General features: G+C 45.6%; 1 protein-coding gene across 3 annotated transcripts in view; it reads left to right on the forward strand.

The window, feature by feature from the left end:
- The first annotated feature begins 4632 nt into the window (after nt 1-4632).
- The window catches only part of LOC121571986 (tenascin-X), a 30966-nt gene continuing 14704 nt past the window's right edge, over nt 4633-20894 (forward strand). The window contains exons 1-5 of one of the 3 annotated variants that reach the window (XM_041883823.2): nt 4641-4765; nt 7480-8136; nt 8665-8862; nt 8956-9753; nt 10235-10350. In XM_041883823.2, the coding sequence (XP_041739757.2) occupies nt 7743-8136; nt 8665-8862; nt 8956-9753; nt 10235-10350 (1506 nt within the window). In that variant the 5' untranslated portion in view covers nt 4641-4765; nt 7480-7742. Of the gene's footprint in view, nt 4766-7479; nt 8137-8664; nt 9754-10234; nt 10351-20894 lie in introns of all 3 variants that reach the window. The other 2 variants (XM_045222092.1, XM_041883822.2) reach the window with 2 other exon arrangements.

The following is a 20894-nucleotide window of genomic DNA, read 5'->3' on the forward strand; positions in this document are numbered from 1 at the left end:
GGCTGAACGACGACATGGATAACATACAGCTGGCGGGATATACACTACATCGGCAGGATAGAACAGCTGACTCCGGTAAGACAAGGGGTGGTGGTCTGTGTATATTTGTAAACAACAGCTGGTGCACGAAATCTAATACTAAGGAAGTCTCAAGGTTTTGCTCGCCTGAGGTAGAGTATCTCATGATAAGCTGTAGACCACACTATTTACCAAGAGAGATTTCATCTATATTTTTCGTAGCTGTCTATTTACCACCACAAACCGATGATGGCACTAAGATTACACTCAATGAGCTGTATAAGGCCATAAGTAAACAGGAAAACGCTCATCCAGAGGCAGCGCTCCTAGTGGCCGGGGACTTTAATGCAGGGAAACTTAAATCCGTTCGACCTAATTTCTATCAGCATGTTAAATGTGCAACCAGTGGGAAAAAAACTCTAGACCACCTTTACTCCACACACAGAGACGCATACAAAGCTCTCCCTCGCCCTCCATTTGGCAAATATGACCATAATTATATCCTCCTGATTCCTGCTTATAAGCAGAAACTAAAGCAGGAAGCACCAGTGACTCGGTTAATAAGGAAGTGGTCAGATGACGCAGATGCTAAGCTACAGGACTGTTTTGTTAGCACAGCCTGGAATATGTTCCGGGATTCTTCCAATGGCATTGAGGAGTACACCACATCAGTCAATAACTTCATCAATAAGTGCATCGATGACATCGTCCCCACAGTGACCGTACGTACCCGCACTGAGCTAAAGGGTAGAGCTGCCGCTTTCAAGGAGCGGGACTCTAACCCGGACGCTTATAAGAAATCCCGCTATGCCCTCCGACGAACCATCAAACAGGCAAAGAGTCAATACAGGACTAATATTGAAACGTACTACACAGGCTCCGACGCTCATCGGATGTGGCAGGGCTTGCAAACTATTACAGACTACAAAGGGAAGCACAGCCGCAAGAAGCCCAGTGACACAAGCCTACCAGATGAGCTGAATCACTTCTATGCTCGCTTCGAGGCAAGCAACACTGAAGCATGCATGAGAGCATCAGCTGTTCCGGATGACAACGTGATCACGCTCTCCATAGCCGATGTGAATAAGACTTTTAAGCAGGTCAACATTCACAAGGCCGCAGGGCCAGACGGATTAACAGGAAGTGTACTCTGAGCATGCGCTGACCAACTGGCAAGTGTCTTCAATGACATTTTCAACCTCTCCTTGTCTGAGTCTGTAATACCAACATGTTTCAAGCAGACCACCATAGTCCCTGTGCCCAAGAACACTAAGATAACCTGCCTAAATGACTACCGACCCGTAGCACTCACGTCTGTAGCCATGAAGCGCTTTGAAAGGCTGGTCATGGCTCACATCAACACCATTATCCCAGAAACCCTAGACCCACTCCAATTTGCATAGTGCCCCAACAGATCCACAGATGATGCAATCTCTATTGCACTCCACACTGCCCTTTCCCACTTGGACAAGAGGAACACCTACGTGAGAATGCTATTCATTGACTACAGCTCAGTGTTCAACAACATAGTGCCCTCAAAGCTCATTACTAAACTAAGGACGCTGGGACTAAACACCTCCCTCGGCAACTGGATCCTGGACTTCCTGACGGGTCGCCCCCAGGTGGTAAGGGTAGGTAACAACACATTTACCACACTGATCCTCAACACGGGGGCCTCTCAGGGGTGCGTGCGCAGTCCCCTCCTGTACTCCTTGTTCACCCATGACTGCATGGCCAGGCACGACTCCAACACCATCATTAAGTTTGCTGACGACACAACAGTGGTAGGCCTGATCACCGACAACGATGAGACAGCCTACAGGGAAGAGGTCAGAGACCTCGCCATGTGGTGCCAGGATAACAACCTCTCCCTCAACGTGATCAAGACAAAGGAGATGATTGTGGACTACAGGGAAAAAAAAGAGGACTGAGCACGCCCCCATTCTCATCGACGGGGCTGTAGTGGAACAGGCTGAGCAGTGAATTTCAAACACCGATTAAACCACAAAGACCAGAGAGCTTTTACAACACCTCACAAAGAAGGGCACCTATGACTTGGGTGACTGGAGACAATTTTGTGTTTGACGGGGCTGTAGTGGAGCGGGTTGAGAGTTTCAAGCTCCTTGGTGTCCACATCACCAACAAACTATCATGGTCCAAACACACCAAGACAGTCGTGAAGAGGGCACGACAAAGCCTATTTCCCTCAGGAGACTGAAAAGATTTGGCATGAGTCCTCCAATCCTCAAAAAGTTATACAGCTGCACCATCGAGAGCATCCTGACTGGTTGCATCACCGGTATGACAACTGCTCGGCCTAACCGGTGCCCCCGCACATTGACTCTGTACCAGTATCCCCTGTATATAGCCTCCATATTGTTATTTTATTTTACTGCTGCTCTTTCATTATTTGTTATTTGTTATTTTTTACTTATCTATTTTTTACTTAATACTTTTTTTCTTAAAACTGCATTGTTGGTTAAGGGCATGTAAGTAAGCATTTCACTGTTGTATTCGGCGCATGTGAAAATAAAATTTGATTTGATTTGATAGTGAGTTGACAATGTTTGGGAAAAAACAACTCATTGCCAGTGTGTTAGCATGGGACAAAAGCATAGGGGGAAATAAGAGCTACTGTAGCACAGCTAAATTGTGTTCATTGTGACCTGTCCAACATTTCCTTAAACAGAAATTGCACCTGCCAAGTTGAGCTTTCCCATCAGCTTTTCTATACTTGCATAAAGTATATGACTTGACTCAAATTAGACTCCTGTCCCTGAGTGGGATGCCCAAATTAAATTCTGCACCGGGTTATGTCCATTCCATCCTAAACACAACCATAAATTGAGGTGAAACACCACTGAAACACACGCCTCTGACATCACCACTTTGATTGGCTGCCTGGCACCCTCTGGTGTTGTCAAAGATTATTGATTATATTGACAAGATAGTCGAGTGACCGCTCTTACAATGGAAATACATGATGGAAGGCAGGCAGGAGGAGGCAAAATCAGGTGGGACTATTCTAGCCAATGAGAGGGCAGATACGCGTGTGAACAACAGGCACAACTCCGATTTAAAGTAGTTTTTTTCAAAGTATCCGGAATGCCACGTGCGTCCACTTATATCAGTGCATTCATAACTACCTAACCATTACGAAACTTCTATTAGATCAAATAAGCCTCATATAGCAAATTAGCAATTACATTTTTTGTTGACCACATTCTAAACTCTCATTCAACTCCATACAAAAATTCCCCACTTCGTGGTCTTGTTTTCATAAACAGATTTTGGGCTTCGCCTCTTCCTCTCCGGTTTTGTGTCCCAGGGTGCCCTTCGACCCCAGTCTGCAGGCTCTGTGAACTTGATGGGGTCAGGAGGGTGGGCCAGGCGAGGAGCAGGAGGAGGAAGGATGGGAAAGTGACAAACACTCAAATTCATTTCTAATTCATTTCAATTGAAATGATTCTTACAAATCAAAAATGTTCAAAAGGAATGACCCCTACCCTGGTAGATGGTTTAAACCACAACAGAATATCTTGCCAATGGAGATCTTCAAATTGTAGGCTACTCAGATTGCAAGGGAAAGAACATTAATCACGTGGGAGTGGTAACAACAAGTGAGAAAGACGGCATCTGTAAAAACTAGAAACTACTTTGGGGTGAGAATGTGGACGATACTGCAGGTGAGAAAGTATGGAGGACAATGATGAGTGGATGGATGAGGAGTTGCACTATTGTGGGACTAAGGATGTGTTTCTATGGTTTCGGAGTTGGAAAAGAGGGTAGTCTATTATGCGAGGGTAGGGCTGAATACTAGGCAAGTTAGGGTGAGATACTTTTGGAAGACGAGAGTGCTTACTATGAGAATAGCAGAAGGAAGTTGGGGATGTGCTATGGGTTGGTAGATAGCCGATTCATGGTGCTATCTGTTTATGCCATCTGACTTTACTTTACCGTGAGCTTTTCATACATTTAACCATGCATCTATAAAAGACATCAAGTTAGAGATGTCTCCCGTTTCCTTACGACAGATATCAGACAAATCCATATTTTCACTTCCCAGAATCCCTCAATACCCCTAAAGCCTAAAACAACATTTAATCCACAGCACAAATGAAATATATTACGACTGTTTTTATTACGGCCATACAGAGTACAGAGAATACAGCGAGGATGCATATAGCAAAAGTCTGAAAAAAAGATGCACCCACAAGCCCTATGTGCAAATGTACTGTCTGAAGAAGCAAATATGACTGATATGAAAATGTAGGTTTTGTCAACTGCCAAAAAATAACAAATGGAAGATAATGAGGAATGTCTCACTAACATCATAAAGTGTCGCAGGAGAGGACAAAGATGAGTTCAAACGATATTAAAGATTAGTCCCAGTCGTTCAAAACATCAACAATTTCAGATGTTTTCCATCGAAATCCACCGCCCAAAAGGGACCCGTAAAGCACATAGAATTACATCAGAGAAAAAGAGGGAGATGAGAGAGAAAGAGAAGTGAGAGAGGGAGGACAAATTCTTGAAGTATGAGAAAATGTTACTGCTCTCCTCCCCTCTCTCTTTCCTTCACTCTCCCACTCTCCTATTCCCCCTCCCCTTCTCATGGTCAGTCAATCAGAGCTTCCCAAGAGTAGGGAGAGGGAGCTTTGGACTGACTGACAGACATTGGTCGGGGAGAGGGAGCTTTGGACTGACTGACAGACATTGGTCAGGGAGAGAGGTAGAGTCTATCCAGGTAAGCCCTATGCATTTGTATTTACATTACCAATGCTTTTATTCTAAAATGAATATTGACAAATGCAAGAGATGGTTAAATCATATCAATAAGAATAACTCAATTAATAATTAGTTATATTAATAAAAGTAGAGCAGAGTACATTATTATCTGATCATCCTATATGTACATTTGTACAGTTGTAAGCAATGCATAGTGTAAGTACTGAATAATGATTTTAAATATGCTATAGGTAGGATAGAATCCATATGACTTTGGCCTGTAAACGTTTTATTACACAAGTCTGTGATGTACTGTATTTCATAGTGTCTGTGTAGACTTCAATGGAAGACAGTGTGTGACTAGTGCCAATATACAAAAGCATGCATTATACAATTCAACACCACTCTACAAAGGTGTATTGACAGGCATTTGTATGTGTGTATGAGTGTGCTTGAATGTGAGAGAGCTGGAGAGGGGAGGAAGGTAGGTTGTGGGAAGATGGTGCAAAAGCCCAAAAAGGATTCAAAGCAACTGGAAAAACACTTCACAGTGCATTTGACTAAGATTTCTGCAGACAGAAGTGCTGTGAAATATATTGCTTTATTTTGTGACTGTTATTACCAGCTGTGACAGGTATTAATAAGGAAACTGTTGGATGATGTCGGTACTTTGAGTCTACTGCTGAGTTCCAGACCAGGATGGAAATCACAGAGAGTTGGAAACAGCAGCTACACTGTTAAAATCACCATGCTGCCTATCACTCAGAGAGGTGGCAGTACGCGCAGTAGTAGCTGACTAAACTCAACTCCATGGTGTAGGAAGTTTCTGATGAACTCCACCAATAGAGTTGAGCAGTGATGCAGCATTATGGAATTCAGGTCCGACTACAAATCGATTCGCCACGGTCAATAAATTATGAAAATTATGAAACCCTTACCTTGTACCTATGTTTGTCCTCTGTAATTGCGTGCCTTTCTTTGTTTGCTGAAATTTTTCAATAAACGTTCATCAAATACAACCACCGAATGTTTGCTCGTTTCGGTTTCTCGAAGATGGCAACTCAGCACGAATGCGCATGTGCCAATTTAATCTCAGATGATTTAGGCCTAGATTGTGTGATTTGATTGGACAATGAGTATTTGGTGACCTAGGCATTCACGCTGAGTTGCCATCTTCGAGAAACAGAAACGAGCAAACAGTCGGTGGTTGTATTTGATTAACATTTATTGAAAAAGTATGGATTTCAGCCAACAAAGAAAGGCGCGAAACTACAGAGGACAAACATAGGTACAAGGTAAGCGTTTCATAATTTAAATGTTTTGAAGTATTGACCTTGGGCCGATGTAGTCGGAGCTGAATTCCACAAAGCCTGGTCTCTGCTCAACTCCGTTGGTGGAGTTCATCAGAACTTCCTTCACCATGGAGTTGAGTTTAGTCAGCTAGCACAGTAGCAACAATCACTGTAGTAGCTAGGTCCACTTCAGTGTTTTTTCCTCTGCCTAATCCTCTCCTTCCTTCCTACTTCCCTTCCTCCTGTGATGTTAGCCATATGTTGTGACCGTGAGTAAGGCTGGTGTGAAGTTTTGGTATTCCCGTGCCAGAGATATTATACGATTGTAAACCCTGAGATTCATAGCCTCGCGGGATTGGAGGCAGAGTAGCTCTGAGGGACTGAGTGAGTCTATCCCTGAGTGATGAGTGTCTGTGAGTCTCCTCATGCTGACAAGATACTTGCCCTCCGAGGGCCCCGATTTATGAGCTTTTTGCAGGCTGCCGAAAATGGAATAACCTGTTGTCGTTTCCCGCTGCTACTTTGTTTCCTATTCTCCTTCACTACCATTTCACCCCCTCATTTTTTATCTCCATATATTTATCTATATCTCTCACTCAACTCTCTAGGTGCTATGACGTTATGCTGCTCTTGAATGGTCCTGCATTTCCAGGTTGGGAAAGGCAGGGCCTGGTTTATGCATTGAGAGGAATGTAATTTGAGCTGTACTGTGTGTGCACAGATAATTTGAACAGAATCCACTTTTGTGCATATACATTCTGGGGAAGTTAGGTAGGTTGTGACAACCTAGTTCATTTAGAAAATACATAGTACAGGTTACTGGACACATAGTAGGTTGATGCATTAGGCTGGTGATAGGGCAGCCATGGCATTCCTTATTGTGATACACAGAAGGTATGAGAAATGCCATTGCTGAGAGGACTGAGGATAGGCTGGTTAGGGTTCAGTCAGGTGAGAGAGGGAGGGATTGTGAGTACACTTCCACTGGCCTACGTGGCACGGACTGAGACTCTGGCTCCAGGTCAGACCATTGCATCCAAACCCCCTGCTGGAATGAGGAAAGTGACCTTATTGGGTCCAACCGGTAAACCACATTATCCTGCATGGCTCCACCCTGTCCAAACACAAGCCTAACCCATACCAACTGGGCCTGGGGATGAACCCCATCCTTATAATGGGCTGTTAGTGAATGGCAAACTGTTCAGAACCAGTCCGTGGTTCCACATGTGCCACAACCACGTTGCCATAGGAAAATAGGAACGCTGGTCGCAGAGTATATTGAATTAGTCTTCGACAAAAATATTTTTTCCAAGCTAACATGCTGTGTTGACAGGGCCATAAACAACTAAAATTATATTCCCGCTCACTATAGCCACTGTGATAGTTGTTGTGCTTACATGAATTCAGGGGAATGTTTATTCTTAACTGTCTTGTTTCCTAGGGAAATTCCTGCGATACAGTGGCGAGGGAGTCTTTGAATATCCTTCACTTTGAGGCAACGGTTCTACAGATTCACATGAATAAGGCAACCCCTTGATGAGAAAACCCCTTGACTTATAGGCACCTCCACAGCAGAGAGTTTATCCCTCTGCCCCAGCCTTTCCTTGAAAACGGTCATTTTTTGAAGTGGTCTACTATCAGTTTCTCTTCAACCAACAAAGACAATTGCCCTCCCCTCCACCTGAAGGCAACTTCCAGCCCAAAATGCCTCTTGTCCCATCCTTCCTCCTCCTGCTCCTCGCCTGCCCTGCCCTCCTGACCCCGTCAGGTTCACAGAGCCTGCAGACTGGGGATCAAAGGGCACCCAGGGACACAAAGACAGAGGGTGGTGGGCAGCCAATCAAAGTGGTGATCTCTGAGGCGTGTGTTCAGGGGGACTCCAGTCAGACCCAGGGCAAGGAACTGGACCTTGAGCCTGGTTCTCCTCTAGTCCTTACCTATCGAATCCGACTGGTTCCAGGGTCGTGCGGAGGCGGGTGCGAGGCCGAGTTTGCTGCCCTGCGAGACCGTCTGGAGAGGCTGGAGAAGGAGGTGTCGTCATTGAGGGAGAAGTGTGGAGGCCCAGAGGGGGGCTGCTGCACGTCCCAACAGAGCAAAGGTACAGTAGGACTGCTGCCAGGTGACTCACTGAGCAACTGGGTCTGGTTTTGACCATCACATGGCTTCCCCTCATAGCTCCTCCCATCTCACTGAATCACCCAACTGGTTCTCATTTGAGCACACACACACACACACACACACACACACACACACACACACACACACACGCAGGTTGCACACACAGCTCTCACATTAATATTAAAAACGATCCATCACTGACCTCAATCATGATCACATTTTGAACTGGCAGACTACAGCCATGCTCATATGATCTAACTGACCTGAGTAATGAGGACTCTGCTAACGGGCTCGATCAATCAGAGCAAGTATAGGACAAGGTCCAGCTCTAACTTGCTGCCCAATGTGATCTCAGACAATCCTCCTAATTTAGCTCTCCACCCTTCTCTCAATGTGGGACACTTTCAGCAACAGCACGGATAGTTTATCCACTAATCTGTTCAAAATATCAATACACTGTAGTGGCTTACTGCTTTACTCTGTGTCGCTGTCCGAACCACCTCTCTAGGTGCTGAGTGCTCCATAAAGCCGGAGGGAGACGAGTGTCCTAATGAGTGCAGTGACCAGGGACGCTGTGAGGACGGCAAGTGTGTCTGCTTCCCAAGGTTTAGTGGACCCGACTGCAGTTTGTCTGACTGCCCCGGCAACTGCAATGACAAAGGAAAGTGTGTGAATGGCCAGTGTGTGTGCGACCCAGGTTTCACAGGGCCAGACTGCTCTTCAGAGTCCTGTCCTGGAAACTGTAACAACAAGGGGCGATGTGTGAACGGCCAGTGTGTGTGCGACCCAGGTTTCACAGGGCCAGACTGCTCTTCAGAGTCCTGTCCTGGAAACTGTAACAACAAGGGGCGATGTGTGAACGGCCAGTGTGTGTGCGACCCAGGTTTCACAGGGCCAGACTGCTCTTCAGAGTCCTGTCCTGGAAACTGTAACAACAAGGGGCGATGTGTGAACGGCCAGTGTGTGTGCGACCCAGGTTTCACAGGGCCAGACTGCTCTTCAGAGTCCTGTCCTGGAAACTGTAACAACAAGGGGCGATGTGTGAACGGCCAGTGTGTGTGCGACCCAGGTTTCACAGGGCCAGACTGCTCTTCAGATTCCTGTCCTGGAAATTGTAACAACAAGGGGCGATGTGTGAACGGCCAGTGTGTGTGCAACACTGGCTTCACAGGCCCAGACTGCTCTACCAAGGCATGTCCTGGAAACTGCAAAAACGGGGGGAAGTGTGTGAATGGTAAGTGTGTGTGTCATAGTGGTTTTACGGGGCCAGACTGCTCTACCAAGTCCTGCCCTGGCAACTGCAGCAACCGTGGAAAGTGTGTGAATGGCCAATGTGTCTGCGACAGCGGCTTTACGGGGCCGGACTGTTCCGCCAAAGCGTGTCCCAATAACTGCAGCAACAAGGGAAATTGCGTGAATGGGAAGTGCGTGTGTGAAGTGGGCTTCAGTGGACAGGACTGCGCCGCTAAGGGCTGTCCCGATAACTGCAGCAACAAAGGGCGCTGCGTGAAGGGGAGGTGTGTGTGCCGCCGTGGTTTCGCCGCCCCAGACTGCAGCCAGTGTGAAGCTGGGTTCACTGGAGCTGACTGTGGCACCGGTGAGTCATCCAAATATTCTCCATAAAACACTCTCAAGGCTGCAATTGCCTTTTAATATTGTCCAGTGAAAAAGATTACACACTGTATTAGCCACAGGGCAGTGTTAATATATCATACTGTACAGTCAGTGTGGAATATAGTATTCCTTTCTATCCCATTCGACATACTGTTATATGTGCCACGCTATGTTTTCAAATACTGTATGGACTTGCTGTGTGTAGACCATGACCATATGTTGCAGCTTGAGGTGCTTACACAAATTGATTAATGGACCTGTACCTTTTTAGGAAAATAGGACTCTGTATTTTACATTGACTTTACAGTTAAATGGGGGAAATGTGCCAGCTGCGCAAAAGGATGCCTTATTGCCTTTAAAATCGATTCCACAGTAAATCCCTTTAGCTATTGCAAGGAAACATTGCATGGCTTTGTTGGCTTGAATGACTGGAACTAAGCCCCTAACCCCTCCCCTGTCTCTAGCCATGTCTGGTGTGTCCCAGCTCAACACCAAGGACATCACTGAATCCTCTGTTACCCTCTTCTGGACCCCACCTCCAGTCCAGTATGACACCTACCACGTCACCTTCGCCAGCCAGGTAATAACACCCTACACACCCTACTCACAATTTCTTAAGAAGTTGTGAGTTGTGAATCTGGGCCCTAACTAAAGCACAAAGTAAACTGAACTTGAGAAACAACTGTTAGACAACAGACGTACATTATTGGGACAGTGATAATGTTGTTTTGGCTCTGTACTCAAGCACTTTGGATTTGAAATGATACAATGACGATGAGGTTAAAGTACAGACTGTCAGCTGTCATCCATATCTTGTGAACCGTTTAGAAATTACAGCACTTTTTGTACACAGTCCCCCCATTTTAGGGGATCAAAAGTATTGGGACAAATTCACTTATATGTTTATTAAAGTAGTCAAAAGTTTAGTATTTGGTCATGGGACCAAATATGAAACTTTAGACTACTTTAACAAACACAAGTGAATTTCTTCCAATTCATAGCATGCAATGATTACATTTACATTTACATTTACATCATTTAGCAGACGCTCTTATCAAGCTTGTGACTACGAACTTGTTGGATGCATTTGCTGTTTCTTTTGGTTGCGTTTCAGATGATTTTGTGCCCAATAGAAATGAATGGATAATAATGTATTGTGTCATTTTGAAGTCACTTTTATTATAAATAAGAATATAATATGTTTTTAAGCACTTCTATGTTAATGTGGATGTTACCATGATTACGGATAATCCTGAATGAATCGGGAATAATGATGAGTGAGAAAGTTACAGATGCACAAATATCATACACCCAAGACATGCTAACCTCTCATTATTACAATAACAGGGGAGGTTAGCATCTTTGGGGGGGTATGATATTTATGCCTCTGTAATTTTCACTCATCATTATTCACGATTCATTCAGGATTATCCTTAATCATGGTAGCATCCACATTAATGTAGAAACATATTATATTCTTATTTACAATAAAAGTGACACAATACATTATTCACCATTAATTTCTATTGGACACAAATAATCTGAAACACGGGACCAAATACTTAACTTTTTACTACTTTAATATACATATAAGTGAATTTGCCCCAATACTTTTGGTCCCCTAAAATGGGGGGACTATGTACAAAAAGTGAAGTAATTTCTAAACGGTTCACCCGATATGGATGAAAATACCCTCAAAAGTGCTGGAGTACAGAGCCAAAACAACAGCAAATACTTTTGGAGCTCACTATATTAGCTGAGAATGGTCTCATGGCACGAAGCCCAGTTCTCATTCCAGGTTTTAAGACTTGTTTTTGGGGCAAATTTCCTCATCAATCTACACACAATACCCCATAATGACAAAGCGAAAACAGTTTTAGACATTTTTGCAAATGCATATAAAAAAAAAACTGAAATACCTTATTTACAAAAGTATTCAGATCCTTTGCTATGAGACTCGGAATTGAGGTCAGGTGCATCCTGTTTCCATTGATAATCCTTCAGATGTTTTTACAACTTGATTGGAGTCCCCCTGTGGTAAATTAAATTGATTGGACATGATTTGGAAAGGCACACACCTGTCTATATAAGGTCCCACAATGCATGTCAGAGCAAAAACCAAGCCATGAGGTCGAAGGAATTGTCCGTAGAGCTACGAGACAGGATTGTGTCGAGGCACAGATCTGGGGAAGGGTACCAAAAAATGTCTGCAGCATTGAAGGTCCCCAAGAACACAGTGGCTTCCATCATTCTTAAATGGAAAAAGTTTGGAACCCCAAGACTCTTCCTAGAGCTGGCCGCCCGACCAAACTGAGCAATCGGGGGAGAAGGGCCTTGGTCAGGGAGGTGACCAAGAACCCAATGGTCACTGAAAGAGCTCCAGAGTTCCTCTGTGGAGATGGGAGAACCTTCCAGAAGGACAACCATCTCTGCAGCACTCCACCAATCAGGCCTTTATGGTAGAATGGCCAGACGGAAGCCACTCCTCAGTAAAAGGCACATGACAGCCCGCTTGGAGTTTGACAAAAGACACCTAAAGGACTCAGACCATGAGAAACAAGATTCTCTGGTCTGATGAAACCAAGATTGAACTCTTTGGCCTGAATGCCAAGCGTCACATCTGGAGGAAACCTGGCACCATCCCTACGGTGAAGCATGGTGGTGGCAGCATCATGCTGTGGGGATGTTTTTCAGTGGCAGGGACTGGGAGACTAGTCAGGATCGAGGGAAAGATGAACGGAGCAAAGTACAGAGAGATCCTTGATGAAAACCTGCTCTGGAGCGCTCAGGACCTCAGACTGGGGCGAAGGTTCACCTTCCAACAATGACCCTAAGCACACAGCCAAGACAGGAGTGGCTTCGGGACAAGTCTCTGGATGTCCTTGAGTGGCCCAGCCAGAACCCGGACTTGAACCCGATCAAACATCTCTGGAGAGACCTAAAAATAGCTGTGCAGCGACGCTCTCATCCAACCTGACACAGCTTGAGAGGATCTGCAGAGAAGAATGGGAGAAACTCCCCAACTACAGGTGTGCCAAGCTTGTAGCATCATACCCAAGAAGATCAACAAAGTACTGAGTAAAGGGTCTGAATACGTATGTAAATGTGATATTTCAGTTTTTTGCTTTGTCATTATGGTATATTTAACATTTAACATTTAAGTCATTTAGCAGACGCTCTTATCCAGAGCGACTTACAAATTGGTGCATTCAACTTAGGATAGCCAGTGGGACAACCACCACTGGGGGATGGGGGGTGTAGAAGGATTACTGTTAGACTATTCCAGTTATTCCTTAAAGAGGTAGGGTTTCAAGTGTCTCCGAAAGGTGGTCAGTGACTCTGCTGTCCTGGCGTCATGGGGGAGCTTGTTCCACCATTGGGGTGTCAGAGCAGCGAATAACTTTGACTGGGCTGAGCGGGAACTCTGCTTCCGTAGAGGTAGGGGGGCTAGCAGGCCAGAGGTGGATGAACGTAGTGCCCTCGCTTGGGTGTAGGGTCTGATCAGAGCCTGAAGGTAAGGAGGTGCCGTTCCCCTCACAGCTCCGTAAGCAAGCACCATGGTTTTGTAGTAGATGCAAGCTTCAACTGGAAGCCAGTGGAGTGTGCGGAGGAGCGGGGTGACATGAGAGAACTTGGGAAAGTTGAACACCAGACGGGCTGCAGCGTTCTGGATAAATTGTAGGGGATTAATGGCACAGGCAGGGAGCCCAGCCAACAGCGAGTTGCAGTAATCCAGACGGGAGATGACAAGTGGTCCTCTGTAGCTCAGCTGGTAGAGCACGGCGCTTGTAACGCCAAGGTAGTGGGTTCGATCCCCGGGACCACCCATACACAAAAAAAAAAAAAAATTATGCACGCGTGACTGTAAGTCGCTTTGGATAAAAGTGTCTGCTAAACTGCATATTTTTTATTTATTTAAGTGCCTGGATTAGGACCTGTGCCGCTTTCTGTGTAAGGTAGGGTCGTACTCTGCGAATGTTGTAGAGCATGGATCTGTAGGATCGGGTCACCGCTTTGATGTTAGCGGAGAACGACAGGGTATTGTCCAGGGTCAAGCCAAGGTTCCTTGCACTCTAGGAGGAGGACACAATGGAGTTGTCAACCGTGATGGCGAGATCATGGAGCGGGCAGTCCTTCCCCGGGAGGAAGAGCAGCTCCATCTTGCCGAGGTTCAGCTTGAGGTGGTGATCCGACATCCACACTGATATGTCTGCCAGACATGCAGAGATGCGATTCGCCACCTGGTTATCAGAAGGGGGACAGGAGAAAATTAATTGTAGGAGAGACCATGTGAGGATATGACAGAGCCAAGTGACTTGTTGTATAGAGAGAATAGGAGAGGGCCTAGAACTGAGACCTGGGGGACACCAGTGATGAGAGCACGTGGTGCGGAGACAGATTCTCGCCACGCCACCTGGTAGGAGCGACCTGTCAGGTAGGACGCAATCCAAGAGTGAGCAGTGCCGGAGATGCCCAACTCGGAGAGGGTGGAGAGGAGGATCTGATGGTTCACAGTATCAAAGGCAGCAGATAGGTCTAGAAGGATAAGAGCAGAGGAGAGAGAGTTAGCTTTAGCAGTGCGGAGAGCCTCCGTGACACAGAGAAGAGCAGTCTCAGTTGAATGACCAGTCTTGAAACCTGACTGGTTTGGATCAAGAAGGTCATTCTGAGAGAGATAGCAGGAGAGTTGGCTAGAGACAGCACGCTCAAGAGTTTTGGAGAGAAAAGAAAGAAGGGATACTGGTCTGTAGTTTTTGACATTGGAGGGATCGAGTGTAGGTTTTTTGAGGAGGGGTGCAACTCTCGCTCTCTTGAAGACGGAAGGGACATATCCAGCGGTCAAGGATGAGTTGATGAGCGAGGTGAGGTAAGGGAGAAGGTCTCCGGAAATGGTTTGGAGAAGAGAGGAGGGGATAGGGTCAAGCAGGCAGGTTGTTGGGCGGCCGGCCGTCACAAGTCGCAAGATTTCATCTGGAGAGAGAGGGGAGAAAGAAGTCAAAGCATAGGGTAGGGCAGTGTGAGCAGGACCAGCGGTGTCATTTGACTTAATAAATTAGGATCGGATGTCATTAACCTTCTTTTCAAAATGGTTGACGAAGTCATCCACAGAGAGGGAGGAGGGAGGGGGAGGAGGAGGAGGATTCAGCAGGGAGGAGAAGGTGGCAAAGAGCTTCCTAGGGTTAGAGGCAGAGGCTTGAAATTTAGAGTGGTAGAAAGTGGCTTTAGCAGCAGAAACAGAGGAAGAAAATGTAGAGAGGAGGGAGTGAAAAGCTGACAGGTCCGCAGGGAGTCTAGTTTTCCTCCATTTCCGCTCGGCTGCCCGGAGCCCTGTTCTGTGAGCTCGCAATGAGTCGTCAAGCCACGGAGCAGGGGGGGAGGACCGAGCCGGCCGGGAGGATAGGGGACATAGAGAGTCAAAAGATGCAGAAAGGGAGGAGAGGAGGGTTGAGGAGGCAGAATCAGGAGATCGGAGGGAGAAGGATTTAGCAGAGGGAAGAGATGATAGGATGGAAGAGGAGAGAGTAGCGGGAGAGAGAGAGCGAAGGTTGCGACGGCACATTACCATCTGAGTAGGGGCAGAGTGAGTAGTGTTGGAGGAGAGCGAGAGAGAAAAGGATACAAAGTAGTGGTCGGAGACCTGGAGGGGAGTTGCAGTGAGATTAGTAGAAGAACAGGATCTAGTAAAGATGAGGTCAAGCGTATTGCCTGCCTTGTGAGTAGGGGGGGACGGTGAGAGGGTGAGGTCAAAAAAGGAAAGGAGTGGAAAGAAGGAGGCAGAGAGAAATTAGTCAAAGGCAGACGTAGGGAGGTTAAAGTCACCCAGAACTGTGAGGGGTGAGCCATCCACAGGAAAGGAACTTGTCAAGCTCATTGATGAACTCTCCAAGGAAACCTGGAGGGCAATAAATGATAAGGATGTTAAGCTTGAATAGGCTAGTGACTGTGACAGCATGGAATTCAAATGAGGATATAGACAGATGGGGGGTCAAGGGGAAAAGAGTCCACTTGGGAGAGATGAGGATTCCTGTGCCACCGCCGCGCTGACCAGATGCTCTTGGGGTATGCGAGAACACATGATCAGACGAGGAAAGAGCAGTAGGAGTAGCAGTGTTTTCTGTGGTAATCCATGTTTCCGTCAGCGCCAAGAAGTCGAGGGACTGGAGGGTAGCATAGGCTGAGATTATCTCTGCCTTGTTGGCCGCAGAACGGCAGTTCTGTGTGTAGATTGATGAGAAGAAAAAAACAATTTAATCAATTTTAGAATAAGGCTGTAACATAACAAATGTGGAAAAAGTCAAGGGGTCTGATTACTTTCCGAATGCACTGAGTGTACAAAACATTAAGAACACCTTCCTAATACACCTTCCAATTCGTCGGGGCATGGACTCCACAAGGTGTCAAAAGCGTTCCACAGGGATGCTGGCCCATGTTGACTACAATGCTTTCCCCCAGTTGTCAAGTTGTCTGGATGTCCTTTGGGTGGTGGACCATTCTTGATACACACGGGAAACTGTTGAGCTTGAAAAATCCAGCAGCGTTGCAGTTCTTGACACAAACCGGTGTGCTTGGCACCTACTACCATACCACGTTCAAAGGCACTTAAATATTTTGTCTTGCCCATTCACCCTCTTAATGGCACACATACACAATCCATGTCTCAATTGTGTCACCTCCCCTTCATCTACACTGATTGAACTGGATTTAACAAGTGGCATCAATAAGGGATCATAGCTTTCACCTGGATTCACCTGGTCAGTCTATGTCATGGAAAGAGCTATGTCAGTGTATACAGCATTTACAGTGAATGCAGTCTCCGCTAACGCCGGAACATTGCCTTTAAATTTCAATCATGTTGTAACCATGAACCTCCACGATACGGATTTAATAGAGCCCTTAGTTTTCTATACCAAAGAGTGCAAATCATGCCAAAATAATTCAATCCAAAAAGATTGACCTTGAGAACAGTAACACACCACAGTTTGACAGCTGAGCAGCAGAAGTCCATCACACAACTGAAAGGTGACTCCATACGCAACAGTTACAGGCAGGGGAGCCTCAGGCCATGTCAGAAACAGATGACTCTCAAGCCCTCTTAACTCACTATTACTGTGTTTTTCTATTTCAATTCAGTCATTAATTTCACTAAGCCTTCGAAGACCTCCTGTAGCTCAGTTGGTAGAGCATGCCGCTTGCAACGCCAGGGTTGTGGGTTCGATTCCCACGGGGGGCCAGTATGAAAAATGTATGCACTCGCTAACTGTAAGTCGCTCTGGATAAGAGCGTCGACTAAAATGTAAATGTAAGACTTTCAAATGGCAAAAAATGAGTTTCACTGAGCAAAACCCATTAGTGGACTATTGGAGTACATAACATGGTTTTATAGATGCTGTAAATGTGCAGATATTCAAACGCTTTGCCAAAATAAATAGCAGTGGACATTTAGCCAGTTTCTGTTTAATGACGTTTGGCGTTAACAAACTGTCACCTCAGTACATACTGGTTCAACTTATATGGTTGGATTCACAGCCATAGTAACCACAGAATGGAGGACATAATATTTTAAGTGTGTTGTTGTATTAAATTTGTTCAGCAGCTCATGGTATCAATCAGTGGATTAAAGAGATCAAATCCAGTTTCCAATATCAAAGGTAGCTAATGGATGAAATAAATGAATTTCAGTGAATTCACAGAGACATATGCTACCAATTGCATTCAAAGCTGCCTTTGTGCTCTTTGTTTTGAGTACAGGATGTTATTAATGTTTCACTGATTTGCACTACAGAATGATGTAGTCTAGTGCTGGACGCTTAACTTCCTATTGAGTTCCAGTTCACTTAACATACAGTAGCCTGGACACTATGTATAAAAAAGGGTACATTGTTATGATCTAATACAATATCCGGGCCATGTGTGCAACTTTTCACTTGCAGGTCACCCACTGTAATTGTCCCTTAAAAGCCCAGTGCAGTCAAAAAATGTGATTTCCCTATGATTTATATACACTGCTCAAAAAAATAAAAGGAACACTTAAACAACACAATGTAACTCCAAGTCAATCACATTTCTGTGAAATCAAACTGTCCACTTAGGAAGCAACACTGATTGACAATACATTTCACATGCTGTTGTGCAAATGGAATAGACAACAGGTGGAAATTATAGGCAATTAGCAAGACACCCCCAATAAAGAAGTGGTTCTGCAGGTGGTGACCACAGACCACTTCTCAGGTCCTATGCTTTCTGGCTGATGTTTTGGTCACTTTTGAATGCTGGCGGTGCTTTCACTCTAGTGGTAGCATGAGACGGAGTCTACAACCCACACAAGTGGCTCAGGTTGTGCAGCTCATCCAGGATGGCACATCAATGCGAGCTGTGGCAAGAAGGTTTGCTGTGTCTGTCAGCGTAGTGTCCAGAGCATGGAGGCGCTACCAGGAGACAGGCCAGTACATCAGGAGACGTGGAGGAGGCCGTAGGAGGGCAACAACCCAGCAGCAGGACCGCTACCTCCGCCTTTGTGCAAGGAGGAGCAGGAGGAGCACTGCCAGAGCCCTGCAAAATGACCTCCAGCAGGCCACAAATGTGCATGTGTCTGCTCAAATGGTCAGAAACAGACTCCATGAGGGTGGTATAAGGGCCTGACGTCCACAGATGGGGGTTGTGCTTACAGCCCAACACCGTGCAGGACGTTTGGCATTTGCCAGAGAACACCAAGATTGGCAAATTCGCCACTGGCGCCCTGTGCTCTTCACAGATGAAAGCAGGTTCACACTGAGCACGTGACAGACGTGACAGAGTCTGGAGACGCCGTGGAGAACGTTCTGCTGCCTGCAACATCCTCCAGCATGACCGGTTTGGCGGTGGGTCAGTCATGGTGTGGGGTGGCATTTCTTTGGGGGGCCGCACAGCCCTCCATGTGCTCGCCAGAGGTAGCCTGGCTGCCATTAGGTACCGAGATGAGATCCTCAGACCCCTTGTGAGACCATATGCTGGTGCGGTTGGCCCTGGGTTCCTCCTAATGCAAGACAATGCTAGACCTCATGTGGCTGGAGTGTGTCAGCAGTTCCTGCAAGAGGAAGGCATTGATGCTATGGACTGGCCCGCCCGTTCCCCAGACCTGAATCCAATTGAGCACATCTGGGACATCATGTCTCGCTCCATCCACCAACGCCACGTTGCACCACAGACTGTCCAGGAGTTGGCGGATGCTTTAGTCCAGGTCTGGGAGGAGATCCCTCAGGAGACCATCCGCCACCTCATCAGGAGCATGCCCAGCCGTTGTAGGGAGGTCATACAGGCACATGGAGGCCACACACACTACTGAGCCTCATTTAGACTTGTTTTAAGGACATTACATCAAAGTTGGATCAGCCTGTAGTGTGGTTTCCACTTTAATTTTGAGGGTGACTCCAAATCCAGACCTCCATGGGTTGATAAATTTGATTTCCATTGATAATTTTTGTGTGATTTTGTTGTCAGCACATTCAACTATGTAAAGAAAAAAGTATTTAATAAGATTATTTCATTCATTCAGATCTAGGTTGTGTTGTTTAAGTGTTCCCTTAATTTTTTTGAGCAGTGTATATTTCCACACTATGAGGTTGGACTAATACTGTGAAATTGTGAAAATGATGATAATGCCCTTTTAGCGTAAGAGCTGTTTGAAAAGCCTGTCTGAAATGTCCACCTGTTTTGGGGCCTCCTGTGTGGCTCAGTTGGTAGAGCATGGTGCTTGCTACGCCAGGGTTGTGGGGTTGTGGGTTTGATTCCCACGGGGACCAGTTCGAAAAAGAAAAAATATTTATGCGCTCACTACTTACTGTAAATCACTCGAGCGTCTGCTAAATTACTCAAATGTGGGATGGAGTTTCGGAGGCATCACCAGGCGGTAAATTAGTTAATAGACCAATAAGAAAGAGTTCCAAACCTCTCTGCCAATAGCAGCTATTTTTCAATTCTCCCCTCCCCACTCAGACCACTCCCAGACAGTCCTAGCAAAATTCTTGCTTGAGAAATTGCTCTTTGCTAAGCTAATTTTGTTTATTTTTAACCATTTTAATTGAAAATAATCACTGTAAGGTACTTAATTGTTACCCAGAAATGATTTGATATTGAGATTTAAAAAACAGCTGCATTGGAGCTTTAATAAAACATATGCTCCCAATCTGCACAGAGGGGTGATGTCAGACTTAACAATGACAAACTCGATTGGTACTCATCATGCACATGTTATTGGACCTTGCTATTACAGCAGACACAAGCACTCTAGAGAAGCAGTATCTATGTCATTAAAATACTAATCTACAACACAGTAACAAAGAGAAACACCTTAATGACAACCAAAAGGACCAGAGGAAAAGGTAGGGAAATGGTACAAAGATGAAACAACCTAGCACAAATCCCACTCCCCTCTTTTTCCTACTTAATGTAATTCTTTCAATGTGTGAATGAGATTATTGTTCTTCATAAAAAACAACAACAGGGGAAACAGCCTATTTTTCCATACGTGACAGGGGTAGGTGTGAGAAGAAATATGGCGGAAGTGAGAACATCCTTGTAAAGGGAATAAATACAACTGAAGAGAGGAGAGAAAATTAGGGATGAGGACAATGAGCAAAGGAGAAAGTCATAGCAACAACAGTTAGGGAGAGGGAAGGATAATGGGAGAAAGAGAGAGTGGGCAGCAAGGGAGAAGAAAATATGTGGGATGCTTGTTGCTAGGGCAGCCATAAACACTGTCAAAAACATGGCCCTGACCAGAGAAATGACTTCACTGGTCGGCAGCTGTGACACATAGCAGAAGAGAATGAATGAGGGAGATATACAGTCATCTCTCATGTTTACAGATAAACAACACACGTAGAGTAAACAGGGGGCAAACCCCACATTGTGCAAGATAAAGCACAACAACACACTCATCTCTTGAAATTACTGCTGAAAATGTTGAGGCATATGACACACAGATCAATGATGGGCAACACGGCAATCCAGCTGGGTCCCATTTCCCCTATGAGAAAATATATTATACAATGGAGAAAAACTCGGAGAACAGCCCCATATTGGAGTAATTGAGTAAACCCTGAAACTACTGCTTTTAAATTAATGGAAATACTGGCGTTTTCCAAT

The sequence above is a fragment of the Coregonus clupeaformis genome, chromosome 8 (assembly GCF_020615455.1).
Source record: "Coregonus clupeaformis isolate EN_2021a chromosome 8, ASM2061545v1, whole genome shotgun sequence".
Classification (NCBI taxonomy): domain Eukaryota; kingdom Metazoa; phylum Chordata; class Actinopteri; order Salmoniformes; family Salmonidae; genus Coregonus; species Coregonus clupeaformis.